This window comes from Chinchilla lanigera, unplaced genomic scaffold, assembly GCF_000276665.1.
Source record: "Chinchilla lanigera isolate Chin_1 unplaced genomic scaffold, ChiLan1.0 scaffold00020, whole genome shotgun sequence".
Lineage (NCBI taxonomy): Eukaryota > Metazoa > Chordata > Mammalia > Rodentia > Chinchillidae > Chinchilla > Chinchilla lanigera.
In genome coordinates, this window is record NW_004955421.1 from 15,245,216 (window position 1) to 15,264,546 (window position 19,331).

Sequence of the window (19,331 nt, forward strand, 5' to 3'; positions counted from 1 at the left end):
ACAAAAACAAAACCATAGAAAATAAAACATGGATAAGGGGGCACCACTGTATGTGATTTTTTTAGACCTGACAATAATCTATTACAGGGCTTGTGTGGCAGGCCTTGCGGGGAAGCTGCCCTCCCCACGTCAGATTTGGTGACTAGCCAGTTTTTTTCAAGGGAGTTACAAATGAGGACATAGGCCTCCTGCCCTCCACCAGCCACTGTCAAACACAGATCTGCACTGCTAGCCCAGGTTCTCACATTTGGAAGTACTTTTCTCCACTTTAACTCAGTAGCTTTCTACCCCTACCCCTCTGTCCTCCTCCAACCCCAGCCTTAGCCCATGGGTCCCATAAAGACGCAGTGTGGTCTTTTGTTTGGGGCTCCTTGTCAGTAAGAAGATTCCCCCCGTCTGTGCTGCATCCACTTGACCTCACCGGTGTTCCACTGATGGGAGACAATGGAGTGATGGTGCAACAGTTAGTGGTGGTGTCAGACTAAGTAAGAATGACTAGCAGATTGGTTTAGCACAGTTCTGGGTGTGTCTGGATGACTGACTGGCTGATGATGGAAGATTTACCCCGGGTGTGGGTGGTACCAACCAATAGGCTTGTAGCCTGGATGGAATAAGAAAAAGAAAGAAGAAGGAAGTTGCACTTCCGCTTCTTTGGAAGCATGACAGTCTTTGCCATTGCCGTTGGACATCCGTCTCCAGGCTTCCAGCACAGGCTCTTCCGCCTTCCAGTGTAAACCCTTTGGCTTCCCCGTATGGACACAGGGGCTCCAGGTCTTCAGCGTTTGACTAGATCCTCCGGATCTCCAGTGTGCAGATGGCCCTTTCGCATTCTCCCACATCTGACTCTGCAGGCAGCCAGTGTAAGGCTACCTTATAAAATTATACATACATAAAATGTATATAAAAGAATGCACATACTATATACATATATATATATATACACACACACACACTCTTTTCCTCTAGTGGACCCTAACTAATAAAATTGTGGGCAGAGCCTCTTTTTGTCTGATGCCCGCACTGTTGCAGTTACCCAGATAAAGACTTGATCACTCATTTCCCTTTGGATCCTTGCTCAAATTGGCCATCTTGACACCTGAATGCTCAAGGGTTTGAGAGCGGGCAACCAGGCAATACTTTTCACTGGAACAGAATAATGCCATTTTGTTTTCACTGTGCTTGATTCTACTGCTACTCCCTTCTATGCTAAATGACACAGTTTTCTTTCTGATACGAGATTTTTTCCTAATTACTTGATGAAAAATGATGAGGGATTGATATGTAAATATTAAGAGTGGAGCTGGGCGTGGCGGCATATGCCTGTAGTCCCAGCACTCGGGAGGCTGAGGCTGGAGGATCGCTGTGAGTTCAAGAGCAGCCTGGGCTACAAAGTGAGTTCAAGGCCAGCCTGAATTGTATAGGGAGACCCTGTCTCAAAAAGATAAAAAAACAGAAAAAATAAAAGAGTGCATTTACCGCCGGGCATGGTAGTGTATGCCTATAATCCCAGCACTCGGGAGGCTGAGGCAGGAGGATCATTGTGAGTTCAAGACCTGTCTGGGCTACAAAGTGAGCTCAAGGCCAGCCTGAACTGCATAGCAAGACCCAGTCTCAAAAAAAGACCAAAACAACAACAACAACAACAGAAAAACAAAGAGTGGATTTACTTTTGGGATGGTGGCATGTGCTTATAATCCCAACCTTTGGGAGGCTGAGCTAGAGTGACTGTGAATTCAAGACTAGTCTAGACTATGAGGCAAGACCCTGTTTCAAAAAACCAAAAGCAAACCAACCCACACCAAATCAAAACCAAAGCCAAACCAAAACAGAAAGGACGGATGTGGGGCAGCATGAGGGGCAAGCGGCCCTACCGATGATGGCACAGGCTACCGACGACGGGCAAACTAGCATAACTCGAGGCTTCGGGAAGATCTGGTCTTCCAAAGGCCTGATGCCCACACTGCTTCGTGCCGGTAAGCACATGGCTGAGAACGGTCTCAAGGGCACACTTACGTCCCGAATGGCTTCATAGAGAGCTCTGAAGGTTGGCTGCTTGTCGTCATGGTACACGCCCCGGTTCCCATGAAGGACAGACACTCCCTCCCGCTCAGCCTCCTTGCAGTTGCTCCCGTACATGCAGTGATCGGGACGGTAGTTCCACTGGCAGGGGAACACATAGAGACACTCTGGGGGTGACAAGAGAAAGAGCCACAGTCAGCGCTCTCATTTGCATGTCTGGCAATTATGCTTAATGTTCCAGTAAACTACGCACTGGATGTGATTCCAACGTGCAGGGATGTGAAACTCAGACCAAATGTCATAGCTTTTGCCAAAATTCTGAGGTCAAGGATGAAAGAGGATGAAAGGTGATCAGAGTATTATATATATATATATATATCTCAGTGCCCCCAAGAAAATGTAATTATTACCTATCACAAACATATTTTTTAAAATTCTGAGATCAAGAACCTATTACTGATGTAGATTTTGTATTTAGAAAGATGACAGCAGTGTATATGACAAGAACACAAACCAGGGCATCAGACAGCCTGGGCCCAAAGACCAACCCTCGCACTCAGAAACAGAACTCTAGGTAGTCCTGTCATGTTCTGTGCTCTAATTTCTTCATCTGTAGAATGGGAGTTAGAGGACTTTCCTCTTCTTTTGATGATTAAATTTTTAAAATACATGGAAAATGCTTATCAGAGTGTCAGGCACACAGCAGCGTTCAATGGTGTTCGCAGTCATACTCAACTCTTTGCAAAAGTTTTATGAAATGGATAGAGCCACAAAATAAAAGCCTAGATAAAAGTAAACATTTCTTTCTGATTAAAAACAAAAACTAAACAAAATACAACATTTACAACAGCAAATGGAAAAATCCAAAGTGAAAAGCAAAAAGCCAAAGAAGCCCCCTGCTGTGGTGACTTTCTGTACTGTGCTATGTGTGTGCACACATATGTATATATGTGTGTTTGTGTCTCTCAACAAGGGTTTCTTTTCCTCAGTACTGAGTACTGAGCCCAGGGTCCCTGCACTAAGCTTTATCCCCAGAGCTTTTTTTGAGAAAGAATCTTCAAAAAAAAGCCATGCATGGGGGCACACGCCTGTAATCCCAGCACTCGGGAGGCTGAGGCAGGAGGATCCTTGGGAGTTCGAGGCCAGCCTGGGCTACAAAGTGAGCTCAAGGCCAGCCTGAGCTGCATAGCGAGACCCTGACTCAGAAAGACAAAAAAAAAAAAAAAAAAAGAGAAAGGATCTTGCTAAGTCACGAAGTTGCCCAGCCTGGGCTCAAATTTGTGCTCCTCCTGTCTCAGATTCCCAAAGTGCTGGGATTACAAGCATGTGCTACCATGCCTAGTACAAGAGGTTCTTAACCTGGGATGACTCCATCCTCTCACTCATACCCCTGAGGCTGTTGAGCAATATCTGGAGGGAGACACTGTTGGTTATTGGTTGGCATATATGTGGGAGGCTGGGCTTGGCACCTGGTGGGTCCTCTAAGCATCCTATAGGGAGCAGGGATGCTCTCCACACCCAATAATGAACAAACAGAACAGCCCCGTGATAGTTGTACTGAAACAACACTGCTTTATCCTACTGGACTCTGAAAAATTCCCTTTGGTGACTAGGGTTATACAACTAGCAATAAATGCACCCTCACCCCCAGCTTCCTGGCTCTCCAGCTGAATGACTTGCAGGGCTGGGGCCAGAGAAGACTGGATCACAGGTCTCTGCAAACATGTCACCGATCATGAGAAAGATCCCTCGAGAGGGCACCGGAGGATTACAGCAAACCAGTAACATTACTGGAAACACTGCTTTGAAATGGGCTTGTTTTCACTGTTGCAGGGCTGCAGAAAGCTTCAGATGGAAAGAATGATAGGATCATCACACCTCCCCGAAGACTGCATATGATGTTCTGTGGTTCATTCTTTCACAAGCCTGAAGCAGCCAGGGCCCCTCTATTAAACCCGAATTGTCCACGACACACTGAGATGTCTCTCTTCTGGGGAGGGCTCCATTCTACCACGCTTCTCTTACTTGCATTTAGCTCCTCATGTACACACGGTCATAAGTGGGACAAAGTAGTGGCCATTCTCCAATCACACTAGCTAAATGTGAACGCAACTGCTCTATTGGCTGTGTGACCTTGTTGCACTTTAGTACAAAGCGTTGGTGTGAGGGTTAGAAGATCTCACATTGTTCTGCATTGTGCCTGGCATAACACAGTTGCTTCCTTCTGAACCCAATGGGTAATGGGACTCCTTTATGACACCCACCGGGGCATTTGCAAAAGTTCCAGGCTGAATGGGCTGTCCTGGAAGCAATTTCTGTTTTTATAAATACACTGATTGATGGGCACAAAACCATCTATTGAGTGCCCACTATGGGTACTGTGGACAAAGCCAGTAATGGAAAAGTCCAGTCCTTGCTTTCATGAGGTTTAAGGCCTTCTAATGCAGGCTTTTGTCTCTTCCCAAGGACTTTAGGACTCTACTACAGAAAGAACAACTTCTCTTTCTGCAGCAGCCCTCAAGGAGTGAGCGCCCAGTAAGGGACATTCAGCAGCAGAAGACAAAGTAGAAATGGCTTAAGCACTGGAATCAAACAAATACAGGTTCCAGCTGGGCTTCTACCCCTTCCGCGCTGTATAATCTTGGTGAGTTACTGAAATATTTGACCTAGGTTGAGAAGCAGTAAAGAAGACAAATTCTCCAGACTTGAACCTCAGCTTCCCTGTGTGTTTGTTGTGATACAACAGCAAAATTGCCAAGACAGCCAGCTCTAGAGTCAGCCCATTGGGTTTGGAAACAGAACTCCGCTGCTACTTGAGTCTATTGAACTTAATCTCATTTTTCTGCACTTCAGTTTCACCATCTATAAAGTGGAAAGAATCGAACACATTAGCTGTATGACTTCATTAACGTACATATTTGGAAGACTGCCTGGCACATAAAAAGCACAAAAAAATGTAAGTGATGATGATCTCATTACTACACTTATCACAAGACTATTGCATTAGGGTGCTGGAAGGATACAACAAGCTGACTTAAACTGAATGGGCCTAGCATAGTTTCTGATAGTTAAGCTTTCTGTGATACATGTTTACTCTGATTGCTTCTAGACATGCAGGTAGCAAGTCGTTCTGGGCTTTTTATGGGGCACAGACCCTCCGAGAATCTAATAAAAGCTTTAGATTCCGACTTTGGGAAAATACTGCTGGGAACATATAAAGACCTGCAAAGAACATTTGCTTACAAGTTCAGGGATTTATAGGTCCCCTAAAGACCGGCTAAGAACCTCAGCTGTTGAATCTCAAATATGAAATAGAATTCAAGACAGAATTCATTTCACATTTTCACACCCCCTTCTATATTTTCCACAGCAAGAAATGCAAACTGTATAGAAAACATAATCAAAACAAGTGTTCGTTCACCACATCACTGCAAGGCATGGGTGTCTCAGGACGATAAGGTGCTGGTCCAGCCCTCAGGGGATTTATGCTCCTGTGAGGGAGAGAGGTACGGCCAACATGTATTATCAGGGCCCCTAGGAAGGAGAGTTCACTACTGAGAGGTGAGACGAGAGGCTGTTGCAGTAAAATTTCATTTCAACTTTTAGTAGCGATGAGATTCTGACAGAAGCGAAAATCTGGAAGAACATTCGGGGAGGAGAAAATAGCCTGATCATGATAAAATGTTTGGAAATTACAGTGTCTTTTAGAAAAGATAAACTATCTTAGTTTTGCAGGGCAAAGGCAGTCTGTTCAGAGGGGAGGACAATAGTGTAAAAGTTGACGTGTATTATTTTGGCTTAAAATATTCAAGATACAGAAATCTCTATCAGGTGGCAATCATTAACTTTGGTTCTAGACTGGGAAGCAAAAACGGGGGGTTCTCTTTTGAAGGAAGACGGCATGGCTCAAGGAACTGGAAGTACAACAGGAGCGGGGCAGGAAGCAGGGCAGCTCCAGGGGCCTGGGGACGGCCGTCATTAATGTCAGCTCTTCAATACTGCCGCCTGGATGAGCCACCCTTGAAGTGCACTTGCTGCTCTTGGGCTCCCAGACCTACCCTCCCAGGAGATGGTCTGACTGGTTTAGCAGGAGTTATGGGAAGGCAGGGCCCGAGACTGCATGCAATAGGGAGAGTGATTCCCTGAGGACAATGCGTGCTGCAGTGGAAGACAGGGCAAGCAACAATGCACAATTAAACGTGTCCGATGTCTTTTTATTTGGTCTTTTATTTTTTTGGAGACAAGGTCTCACTATGCAGTTCACGCTGGCCTTGAGCTCACTTTGTAGGCCAGGCTGGTCTCGAACTTGCAACAATCCTCCTGTCTCAGCCTCCTGAGTGCTGAGATTATAGGGGTACACCACCATGCCCAGCTCAATATGCCTTTAATTCACAGATAAGCTCTGAAGGGGGTAACCTTTGAAATCCTCCTTTCATGAATAGGTTTGTGGGGCAGGGATGGGCGCAAGATGGAAACCTATACAAATCAGCTAATGAACATTTTTTTAAACCAGGAATCGAACTCAGGACCTTGTGCTTGCCAGGCAGCCACTTGTTGCACTGAGCTACATCCCCAGCCAGCTAATGAACATGAAAGTGGCCAAACGGCAGTCATTTGGTGTACGATCAACTAACCTGTTTTGAAATGGATCTATTTTAAGCATAATTATCAGGGCTATCTAAGCTTGATATTTATTTTTATTTTATTGTATTTGTTGTTTTTCAAGATAGGGTTTTGCTAGGCAGTTTAGAATGGCCTTGAATTCATTGGTACTCCAGCATGGCCTCAAATTTGATACAATCCTCCTGCCTCAGCCTCCTGGAGACTGGGACTATGGGCAGGTATGTGTCACCATGCCTGGCTAAAATGGCTGTTTTAAAAAGATAGTAGCTGTGTAGTGGCACATCTATAATCCCAGCAGTTGAGAGGCTAAAGCAGGAGGGTCGCTGTGAGTTCGAGGTCAGTTTGGGCTACATAGTGAGTTCAATGCCAGCCTGAACTACACAACAAGCCCTTGCCTCAAAAAACAAAGCAAAGCAAAACAAAACAAAACCCAACAAATAACAACAAGAGATAGCAGGCCTGGGAATATAGCTCAGGGGCACAAGTGCCTGCCTGGCAAATGCAAATTTGATTCCCAGTACCAAAAAAACATAAGAACAACAAGAGATAGCACATGCAAATGTCTGGCTGCCAATAACACAGTGGATGGTTTTAAAAGTTCCCAATCCCCAAAATAAACCACTGCAATTTCTTAGAAAAATTTGAAGTCAACCTATCTTGAAGCCCTTGGTCTTCGCTATTTTTCTTCCAGTTGTACATAAAGAAACTCACTAGCTGGTTATCTGTGTGCCTGAAATCCCTTAGTGAGACCTGTAGCAGTCTGCACTTATGTCTAGAGCCTGTTAGCTGTCTGCAAAGTACTGTGTGAATTCACTGCTCTTTACCTTTCTGATTATTTCACGCCCTTGGTGTCTCTGAGATTAAAAAATAGTTAGTTTACTCCAGTTAATTTTAACTTCATGGTTGTCACTCACTATACTTTGTGTCAACAGAATGGAGGCTGTTTGCGCTGTTAACAATTTTTTTTTTTGGTACCGGGAATAGAACTCAGGACCTTGCACTTGCCAGGCAGGTACTTGTACCACTGAGCTATATCCCCAGTCCCGTTTTTTGTCTTTTTGAGACAGGGTCTCACTACGCAGTTCAGGCTGCCCTTGAGCTCACTTTGTAGTCCAGGTAGTCTCGAACTCACAGCGATCCTCCTGCCTCAGCATCCGGATTGTTGGGATTACAGGCGTGAGCCACCAAGCCTGGCTTGTTAACAATTTTTTAATGTCCTATCATGATTAATCTTGACTGTCAGCTTGATTGGATTGAGAAACACCCAAGAAATGAACAAAGTATACTCTGGGTGTGCCTGGGAGAGTAATTCCAGAGATAACTGGCATGGCAGTCAGCAACGTGAGGGGACAGGGGCCCACCCTAGAAGTGGTCAGCATGAGCCAACAGGTTGGGGACCCAGACGGAACAAAAACGAACAAAGGGTAAGAAGCTCACCAGCACAGCCCCTCTCTCTCCCTCTCTCTGCTTCCTGGCCATCGGGAGGTGAGCAGCTCTCTTCCATTACGCCCTTCTGCTATGATGCATCTGCCTCTCCACAGACCTGAATCAACGGAGCCAGCTGACCACAGAGGGAAACCAAGAGCCATGATAAACCTTTCCACCTCCAACCTGAGTCTCAGGTACTTTGTTACAGAGATGGGAAGCGACTAACATGTTCTGTCCTGGAACTGAGCTTTCCCAGCATCCTGCACCCTGTTCCAGAAAGGGACACACTCTTCCAAGATTTTCCCAATCACACAGTCTTCTCTCCCTTTGGTCAGCATAACCTTTTCTCAACTCATTATTTTCTTCATGCTGTTGTAGGCAGCTGAGTTAGAAAATTAGAGGCCGTCAGACAGGGCCAGGCCCTCGAAGGGGCCAATATGTAGAACTCTCTCTTTTTTTTTTTTTTCTGGTACCGGGAATCGAACTCACAACCTCACGCTTGCCAGGCAGGTGCTGTGCCGCGAGCTAAATCCCCAGCCCCGAAGGGGCCAATATGGAAGACAAGATATCTTGCAAATGGAGAGGCCGTACCTACTGCAGGTCAGATCTCAAACAAAGGATTAAACAAACACACCCACATGCCTCCCTAGGGGTGGACCTCAGGGATTGACATCCTAAATAGGTAGCCCCACCTTGAAGAGTCACTGACCCAGCCCCCTCCAGGAAACGCCCCCTGTTCTGTATTCATGCGCCCTTGCTATTTGTCTCACTTCCCCATTGGATGCTGATTTAATCAATTTTATCTGAACAATTCTTATTGGCTGACCATCGTTTTGTCCCACCTCATGCCCACCTTGTGATTTCCCATATCTGCACCCCCCCTCCGCCTTCGACCCACTGTATAAAATCCTTGGAAAAGACAGGTTCCCTAGGCAACCCACTCAGGTCCCCTTCTGCCTCTCTGTCTCTCGGACAGAAGCTTTCTTTCCCTCAATAAATATATTCTGCTCTTAACCTCCATTGTTCCTAAAATTCATTCTTTGATTTTAGAGAACGAACTCGTCCCAGATATCGTCCAGGTTGGGAGTTTTTCTCCCCTATATCAATATCACCATTATGACAATTTGTGATTCTGAATGAAATATCCCATGATTGAGAGTCTACTTCCAATAAAAGGTCGGCTTCATGAACAGAGGACCTTTATCCTGCCTGATACGACAGTCCTAGCATCTAGCCCTCTTTGCTGGCACATAGTAGGTCCTCAAAAAATATCTGTAGAATGAAAAAAAAAAATCTGCAGAATGAATGAAGTGAATCTTATGCCTTCCTCTACCATATGTATGTACCTTTGGCCTTTCGTTTGCCTTCTACTCTTTTCTGTCCCTATTACCCTTTCTTTCTTTCTTTTCTTTCTTTCTTTCTTTCTTTCTTTCTTTCTTTCTTTCTTTCTTTCTTTCTTTTTTCCTGCTTTTTTGAGACAGGGTTTCACTATGCAGTCCAGGCTGACCCTGAACTCACTTTGTAGCCCAGGTGGGCCTTGAGCTCATCGGGAGCCTCCTGCCTCAGCTTCCCAAGTGCTAGGATTACAGGTGTGCACCACCGCACCCAGCTTCCCTTTCATTTTCCTCCCTGTGGTCACTTTTTCTTCCCATTTGCTTCACCTCTTCGCTCTTTTCTCCTAATTCCACTCATTCAACTAACATTTCTGAAAATCGACTTCATTTAAGGAACTAAGTGTCAAAGACATGAAGTAGATGCCCCCCTTTGCACAGACCCTACCATTTCTACCCTGTTTTCTTGTGCTTTATGTCAGGGCTCATGAACTTCCCAGACTGTCCCAGTTGTGACTTGCCACCAAGTTCCTAGAAGAGCCCTAGTGTAAAGTAACTGGGCCTGTCAACCCCCCAGCATGGCCTCACAGTCACCTGATACCGGCTGCTTCTGGTGTGTTGGGAATATGGTTGCACACATGACCGTCACGTAAGCCATGGCAGAGACTTGTCCCACATGGCTGTGGGGCCGGCTGCCTGTGGCTCCTGGCTCTTCTCTCTCTGCCCCCAGACACAACTTTATTGTTTCTACTCTGCCTTGTTTTTTTTTTTGGAGACAGGGTCTCGCTATGCACTTCAGGCTGGCCTTGAGCTCACTTTGTAAGCCAGGCTGGTCTCAAACTTGCAATGATCCTCCTGCCTCAGCCTCCTGAGTGCTGGGATTACAGGCGTGCACCACCCCACCCAGCTTGCATGTGTTGTTTTCTTTTTTTTTTTTTTGAGACAAGGTCTCACTATGCAGTTCGGGCAGGCCTTGAGTTCACTTTGTAGCCCAGGCTGATCACCAACTCTCAACGATCCTCCTGCCTCAGCCTCCCGAGTGCTGGGATTACAAGTGTGTGCCACCACGCCCGGCACATGTTAGTTTCTAGAGAGGAAGACGTAAAATAACTTAGCCCTTCTGGTCCACTATGACTGGATGGGGGTGGTCTTCATAGCTGTACTGGGCCAGGCCAATGGATCTGTCTTTCTTTTTCTCAAGAATATGAATTAGAAAACATAAGAAAACTATTATTATTGGATGTGGACTTATACAAGTGTATTGAATTGGGATTGATAATTGGGTTGGGTCCTGGGCATACATTGAGAATGCTGAGAGAGAGAGAGAGAGAGAGAGAGAGGGTGGAATCAGTCATTAAGACAAGCAAAGAGGACAGAGCCATGGTGCCCCCAAAGGCTGAAGAAATTGCTTTGGTCCTGAGCAGCTTCCCACAGCCAGTGTCACAAAGCCTGGCTTGCCTGATTCACACGGTCACAGGTGTCCCCAGACTCTTGTATCTGCCCTCCCTTAGCGGGTCTAAACAGAATTTGGATCCCTGAAACCTAAGCACACTCATGCCAGTACATCTTCCTAGAGAGGGTCCTCTTTGGGGTCTTGTCAGATGTACCCCTCCTCTAGAACTCTGATCTTGGCTCAACGTCACTGTCAAAATGTGAGCTCAGACCATCGTCAGCCTGGATGAAGCCGCCTGCCTTCTCTGTTCCCGTCTCCAGTCGGTCTACAGCCTAGCGTTGCAACTCTACACCCACAGGCATTTACTACCTAATTACAGCAAGAGTTTTAAAACATTTTTAAGCTAATGACTTTTAAACACATTCTATAAAGCGGTGTTACCAGCTACAGGGGACTAATAATAACATTCCAGACAGGTGCGACAGGTTTTAAGCACATTGCTTCATCCATAGCAACCCAAGGAATCATAACAATAAACATGTTTATCTCCTGGGTGCCAGCCAATATTGGCTCCCTCTCTCCTCGCCAGGGGCAAAGGTGACAAGTCTTTTTTTTTTTTTCAAATATAAGTGGTTCTGGGTTATAGAAAGTGCTCATAAGAATATAAATGCAGAAAAACTTTAAGATAGGATGGATATCACTGGCTTTTCAGTTCAAAAGATCGCACATTTAATAAAGTACCTCGATAAAGTGTGAAATAGGAAAATTAAACACAACCATACAAAGAACAATTAATAAGCTTACCAAGAGCTGATCTAAAATTCAGTTACTTACTAGATACTGCTCAGAACTAGGATTTAGAACAATCAGATAATTATTTTAGAATACCTTTTACCCAGTAGGTGTAGGATGGGGAATGCGAAAGCCATTAAACGCAGCAGAGGTCAGCCCCAATTATAGGCAAGGGGTTCGTGTCCAATTGCAAAGCTGCTCCAGAAGGCCTCCGAGTATTATTTACTCACTGATAGTGTCGTCCTCCAATAATCTGCAACAGGCTAAGAGGATTTCTGGGGAATCAACCAGGTGAATCTTTTGAATTCCTCAGTCTGGGAATATGGATGGAGAGGCTTATGTTAGGTAGTTTTAGCTACACGACAGAGAGGAAAATGTAATATTAAAAGGAGAGAAGGACTGTAGCAGAAAGCTCTACAACCAGATACCTACCCAGCTCTCTAGCATTCCCCTCTCCATCTCTGAGTTCCCTGCTCCTCAGTTTGGGCTGAAGGTGGAATGTTCTGGATTTATACCCCTGCTCCAACACTCATTCGCTACACCGCAAATTATTTACCTCTCTTTCCCTTGGCTTCTCTGTCTGGAAAGGGGAGAGTACATTCTCAGGGTCATTATGAGGAAACATAAGAAAACTAATATTATTGGTTGTGGACTTGTACAACGGTATTGAATTGGGACTGATAATTGGGTGGGATCTCGGGCAAAACTGAGAATGCTGAGAGAGAGAGTGGAATCAGTCACTAAGAGAAGCAAAGAGGACAGAGCCATGGTGCCCCCAAAGGCTGAAGAAATTGCTTTGGTCCTGAGCAGCTTCCCACAGCCAGTGTCACAAAGCCTGGCTTGCCTGATTCACATGGTCACGGGTGTCCCCAGACTCTCGTAATAATAAAAGAATGATTAGATTAGCACCTGCCACTTAATAAACAAGCAACATCAGCCATTATTTCTGAGTATGTGCTCCTGGCCTAGCTGAGCCACGCCGGAGCCCTATTTCTCCCCTGGGGATGTGGAATTGGGATCAAATTGATTGTTCTGTGTGGCTGGACCAGTAGCAGCAAACCTCAGCATCGTGCTTTGAGACCTACAGAGCAGAGAATGACGATCTCCAAAGGGAGGAATAGACAGCTTCAGTGGGAGGAAGTAAGTCTCACTTGCCTGCCTTTCTATACCCATTTGCTTATTTAAAGGCCACCCTTTGTGCTTAGAATAAATACAACCACCCGCTTTGCCGCCAAGGACCCTAACCAATATACCTATACTAGAAAACAGATGAAATCTGCTTCAGAAAAAAAAAAGAAGAAGAAGGAGCAGACTAAATTCCCTGCTCCTGTCAGAAGAAAAGAGACTACAATATACCAAAAGTGAACAGCCAAGACATTCTCTTTGTCTGCTTAATTAGTGTTGAGAGTCTTTTTGGAAAACTCCGTATCAACCTGTCTCTTCTGATCCAGAGACATATGAAATGAGCTTTATAGCAGAACTTTTGTGTATGTGTTTTTTTTAAAGGCCCATAATACATACTTCAAGGGTGACATGCAATTTCAGGCAGAAGTCTTTAATCAACAGGAGTCTCTCACTTTTAAAGACAAAAGAAAGGCCTGAATAGAATAAGGATTACTTTTTTTTTTCCCTCTAAAGATTTTTCTCAAAGAGAAAACATGGTTTCTATTTTAATGACATTAAATAAGGTTTTAGCTAAGAAGGAAATTTTCTCAGCTTCAGGTATTACTATGAAAGCAAAGACTAGAAATTTTCATCTCCCTCCATCCTTCAGCCCTACCAAATCACTAGCATAGCAATAAAAACACTCCTTTTGCTCTAGACAGAAAGAAAAAGAGGTCTGAGGATCTAGGTCTTGATTCTAGGCTTCTTTAGCCCTGCATCAGTAACTTAACTCCAAGGACCCTGTGAACCAATTCCCTTCAGTTTAGCAATTGTTCAGGCTATGCAGGGTCTCACCCCTAGATGATACTATTTGCATTGAGTTTGTGCCTCATATCAAATTGACTGTACTTCTTGGAAGAATAGTGTGGCAGAATTGAAAAGATAGTCTCAAAACACGGAGCCCAGTGTTGGAGGTTTCAACATTTGGCCTTTTGTGTCAGTAGCCAAGAAGCCGCCTCCATCAGATACCCAGGGGTGTGGATGAAAGGGCACAGGGACAGCAGAACACAGGGCCTCTGTGTGTCACTGGGGCCCCATCAACAGTAGCCCAAGTCTGGAATGTGCTCTGTGCAGTGAGGTGGGCGTACTCCCACACAAATGGCATTCTTGAGAGAGAACCTACCTGGGTTGAAATAAAAAATAATATTTAATAAATCCTGGTCTCCCCACGTGATGGCATTCTTGTACTTCTGGTACAGAGGGTACAGCATGTCCTCCCAAGCCAAGCCTGTCGGAATCATGCTGCTCTGGAAAAGAGAAAACCATCAGTACAGCTGAAGTGCAGCAAGTGCCTCTTGTCTACTGAGAAGCAGGGCGGGGGCACTGGTTTTCTTTCCCTCCAGTAGAGGAGCTGGTCCTGCTCCTCTGGGGCACAGGACAAAGCAAACCCTAGGGCCGTGGGTTGGAGAGTTTCTCTAGCTACACCTATGGATGGATGCTGGATGAAAGGGAATTAGTGGTTGGATCTAGAGGGTTTAAATTTCTTTCCTTAAGCCTCTCCATCCACTCAGAAAACCATGCCCTTAAATAACCCCGGTGTTAAGTTTATTTCTTATTTAGAAAGTGAACAGATATATTACAGGTAGTAAGATTAAGGTACCTTAGGGAAAAACATATTTCCTTGTTTTAAAACAATTATTTAGGGGCTGGGGATTTAGGTCAGCGGCACAGCGCCTGCCTGGCAAGCGCAAGGTCGTGAGTTCGATTCCCAGTACCGAGAAAAAAACCAAACCAAACAAACAAATAAAACCCAATTATTTACTTTTCAAATAAAAGTGACTCATTCATAGACTAAGTATTCAATCAGTATATAAACATAACAAATTACAAAGCAAAAATATTTCTTCCTTCATATTCCTCTAAATCTCATTTGCAATTTCCCCAGAATCATCTACAATGAACAATTAATTGTCTTGTAGGTACTCCTTTGGAGATTTCTATGACACAAAAGTGAAAACATTACTGCATTATATGCTTGCTGTTTTTTTGAGACAAGATCTCACTATGTAGCTCAAGCTGGCCTTACACTTATGATCCTCCTGTCTCAGCCTTCCAACTGCTGGGATTACAGTTGTGTGACTTTCTCACTTAAAATATTTTTGAGGTCTTATTACCTCATTTATAGATTAACATATTCATCTTTATTTATTTATTTATTTTTTTGTATTGTTACAGATCAAACCCAGGGCCCTGCATAGTCTAGTCAAGTGTTCTACCACTGAGCCATGGCTAACTACCTCTTTTTAAAATGAGGGTATTTTTTTTGACTGGTACTGTACTGATGTTCCTTTAGGTTCTTCCTGTTTCTCTGCTAGAGTAAAAGATGAGACCACGAATACCCTTGTATAAATATCTCTGTGTGCTTATATAAATACACTTCTAAAGTACTTCCAAGAAATTTTTCATGGTCTTTGAAACCTTAGATACGCACAGAGTTGAAACATTTTGGAATTCAGAAATGCCACGTAATATTCCTAAATGGTAACTCTCCAGAGGCTTTAAATTCCACAGCCATCTGGGCTTTTCCTGAAGAAATGAATATTCTGTAACTCTGCAAATGTTGTTCCGTGGGTCCTCGCCTCCTCCCATACAGATCCCTACTGTATTCTCCAAATCTACACACATCAACACTCTAGCCATATCCCTGTTGAAAGGCCTTAGGCAAGGAACTTTAAAGCATTTCATTACCTTGAACTGGGTGCTTCTTATTCGAGTTAAATTCATTAACATGACTCCCGAGTTAACTCCTGCAGAGCCATAGAAAGGATGCCGGGCAAAGCGGCTGTACCAGCCAATCTTCGGGATCTCATGCTCAGGAGCCATGGCAGCAAGCTGTGTAGAATTAAACTGCCTCAAAAGCTTCCAGATGTCATCGACAGGCCTCAGAAAGAGAACATCGGTGTCCACGTAGAGGAGGGAGTCCACATCCTTCAGAATCACCTTGGTGTGCAAGGGGCAGGGACAAAGTACAAAACAGGTCAGAAACAAAGGAACTGGTCCGATATGAAAATAATGCTACCAATTTTTAATGATTAAGGTTGAATCCTAGAACAGAAGCCATTCTTAGCTCCCATTCTTCCTTCTTTTGACCTAAGGGATAAGTGTCAATCAAAAAATACAGACTTTAAGTGAACCTTTATCTAAACTGGGCCAATCCCAGGACCCTGGACTATACTTGATAAGGTCAAACGTCCAAAGGGATAGGAAGAGTGATGGATTGCAACTCCGCTCTTTTGTTCCACTTTGGGAACTGTAGTAAAATAAAATTTTTGTTGTTTAAGCCATCCTGCCTATTGTATTTTATTATGGCAAGCTGAATGAAAGGCTTTCTCTTTTGGCTCATCTTTGGAACGGCCAGACATTAGAAAATTTGAAGCGGACTCTCTCTGAACCAGTTTACATTGGGCTGGGTGGTAGAGTATCTACTTCTAGTGTTGATGGGTATGGGCTTTGCATCTATCTAAAGTGGTATTTTTAGCTAAAATTTGGACTTGAGAATAGGCAAAGTAAGCCACTGGCCAGCTTTGTTTATAGATGAGAGATTGGCAAACTTTTTCCTGTAAAGGGCCAGACAGTAAATATTTTCAGCTCTGATGGAATCACTGGACTCCGCCACTGTGGTGTGCAAGCAGCGCTGACGACACGTAAATGAGTGAGTGGCTTGGTTCCAACACACTGCCCTCAGGGACACTGAAATGTGAATTTCATATCATTTGCAGATGTCACAAAATACTCTTGATTTTTTGCCAGCTACTTGAAATGTAAAAGGCATTCCTTCCTCACAGGCTTTAGTTTGCCAGTCAGGCTGTTCCAGAGCACTTCTGCCAGCATGCCTAAGAGGCGGGTTCCCCGCTAACTGCAGGGTTTCCATGGCTTTGCCGAGTGTCTGACACTGCAAAAGCTGAGTTAGTAATAATGTTCTTCACCTTGTTTTGCCTTTGTTTCCCAAACTTAGGAGTAGTTTCACTAAGGAAAAAACTGAATCTTCCTGGGGCCTGGTCTCACATCCTGCTGACACTGCAACAACACACGTTAGGAACTGTTTGTCTTACCCCCAAATTCGTGTGAAGTCCTGACTCCTAAGGTGCGCATTTGGATGTGGGGCCTTTGGAAGACAATTAGGCTGGGGTGGGGTTACGTGGATGGGGCCCCCAAGATGCTATTTGTGCCTTGTTAGAAGAGGCACCAAGAGCTTGTTCCCGTTCTCTGTGCCACGTGAGGTCACAGAAGGGGCAGCCATGTGCAAGCTTGTTCGCGAACCCTTCCCTGGACCCAATCCAGCTGGCACCTAGATCTCAGCCCTACATGATTAGCTAGAGGGTTTAAATTTCTTTCCTTAGCTACTACAGGAATGGATTTTACAAATCAATAAAATTAAAAGTAATGACTATCAAGCATTTCAGAAAAGAAAATCATCTTTTTTTTCTCTCCTGGTGGTGATACTGAGGATTGAATCAAGGGCCTCTGCACTGAGGTACACACACCCCCAGCCCTTTTAAAAATTTTTTACTTTGAGGCAGGGTCTCACTAAACTGTGGAAGCTGAGTTGAACTTTTTTTTTGGTGGTGGTGGGGGTTTGAGTTTTTTTCCGGTACCAGGAATCGAACTCACGACCTTGCACTTGCCAGGCAGGTGCTGTGCCGCTGGGCTAAATCCCCAGGCCCTGAACTTTGTAATTCTTCTGCTTCGCCCCTTCCCCACCCCACATCAAGTGCTGGGATTATAGGCATGTTCCACTACACTCAGCTAAGAAAATCATCTCAACGTCTGTTTTAACAACTCAAAGATCTTAATTTCAGAATTGGAATGAATTCTTTAATTGAACACATAAACATTTTAAAAAATCTACCACATTCTATTTTTTTTTTTAACCTTGTCATGGAAAGGTAAAAGCTTTGTGAAAAAATCAGAGTCAAACGTACTTGTAATTGTTTCTGCATCCTGTTCCACTGATCCACATGATATAGGGGGGGAAATGTAACTCGCAGCCTGCTCGATGTCAGACACACTGACAGCATGTTCCCTGAACTCAAAGAATGAATTCTAGGGAACAAAGGAGGTCAAGAGTAGGAAAATTTATTGGGAAATAAAAACAGCTCCTGAGAGATGGGAGGGTTCTGACAGGGCTGCCAATGAGCCCTCTTCTCTGAGAAAGTTTTACAGAGCAAAATCATGAGGTGGTTACAACATGGCTCAAAACTATATTCAACCAGTAGGATTACAAGTATAACCGCTTGGCTTATATTGATCCAGCAGTAGCAAGGGCATATGGATGACCTCATTAACCTTGGTGAATAATCTAGTCTTGTCTTTTGTCTTAGTTATTTTGTTTGTTTTGTTTTTTTGAGATAGGGTCTCGTTATGTAGTGGCCTTGAACTCACTACGTATCCCAGGCTGACTGGAATTCATGGAGATTCTCCTGCTTCAGCCCAAGTGCTGGGATTACAGGCAGGTGCCACCACGCCTGACTAGTTTTAGTTTTAGTAGTCTCAGTCTTAGTGAATGGGAGAGGATGGCCCATCTCTAAAGAGACAATGGGGGCTGGGGATTTAGATCAGTGGCAGAGTGCCTGCCTGACAAGCGCAAGGTTGTGAGTTCGGTTCCTGGTACCGGAGAAAAACAAAAAACAAAACAAAAAAAAACAAAAACAAGAGACAATGGCTTGCTTATATGGGAATGGTCAAAAGAGTGGTACCAATAATCCCAAACTTTCATTTATCCCTTAAGGAAGTATGTAAATCTGGCCACTGTCATTTTAATCTTCTGCAGATGTGCCTCCAGCCACATTTTTTATATATTCTCATCTTTTGCACTGACTTCCTCCAGGACCTAGCCCTGTTCTATCTAACCTAACTGTCTACAGTACTCATGTCTGTTTTTGTGCCTGTACCCTGATGTTTTTATCACTGTAGCTTTCTAATATAACTTCAAGTCCAGGACTGTGATGCCTCCCATTTTATTTTGTTGCCCAGGATTGCTCTTGCTATTCTGGGTCTCTTCTGGTTTCTTATGAATTTTAGGATTGTTTTCTCCACTTCTGTGAAGAATGCTGTTGGAATTTTGATTGAGATTGCATTAAGTATGTTCATCAGTGTTGGAAGTATGGCCATTTTTTACTTTCTTCCACCTATCCAGAAACAGGGGCTATCTTTCCATTAACTGATGTCCTCTCCAATTTCTGTTTCATAGTAGTGTAGTTTCCACTGTAGAGGTCTTTCACTTCCTTAGTTAGGCCTTTTCCCCCCATTTAATATGATGTTGGTACTAGGTTTGTCATAAACAGCTTTAATTAGATTGAATTAAAGGGAAATTTTTTTTTGTCTTTTTTTTGAGATGGGGGTCTCACTATGCAGTTCAGGCAGGCCTTGAGCTCACTTTGTAGCCCAGGCTGGTCTCAAACTCGCAACGATCCTCCTGCCTCAGCCTCCTGAGTGCTGGGATTACAGGTGTGCGCCACCACGCCCAGAGCCTGGATAAGATAGAAGAAGTTGTTAAGATTCCTTGTTTGCTTTGCTACCTTCTGTCTGCCATGAACTGGTTCTCCTCTGTGATTCCCCTCTGCCACACCACCACACTGCCT

The 19,331-nt window shown here is 44.3% G+C and overlaps 1 protein-coding gene across 1 annotated transcript in view; it reads right to left on the reverse strand.

The window, feature by feature from the left end:
- The window catches only part of Gxylt2 (glucoside xylosyltransferase 2), a gene marked incomplete at its 5' end in the record, with an annotated part of 88,718 nt that overhangs the window by 5,104 nt on the left and 64,283 nt on the right, over nt 1-19,331 (reverse strand). The window contains 3 exon segments of the mRNA XM_005383767.2: nt 2,014-2,186; nt 13,874-13,997; nt 15,439-15,690. Of these exon segments, the coding sequence (XP_005383824.2) occupies nt 2,014-2,186; nt 13,874-13,997; nt 15,439-15,690 (549 nt within the window).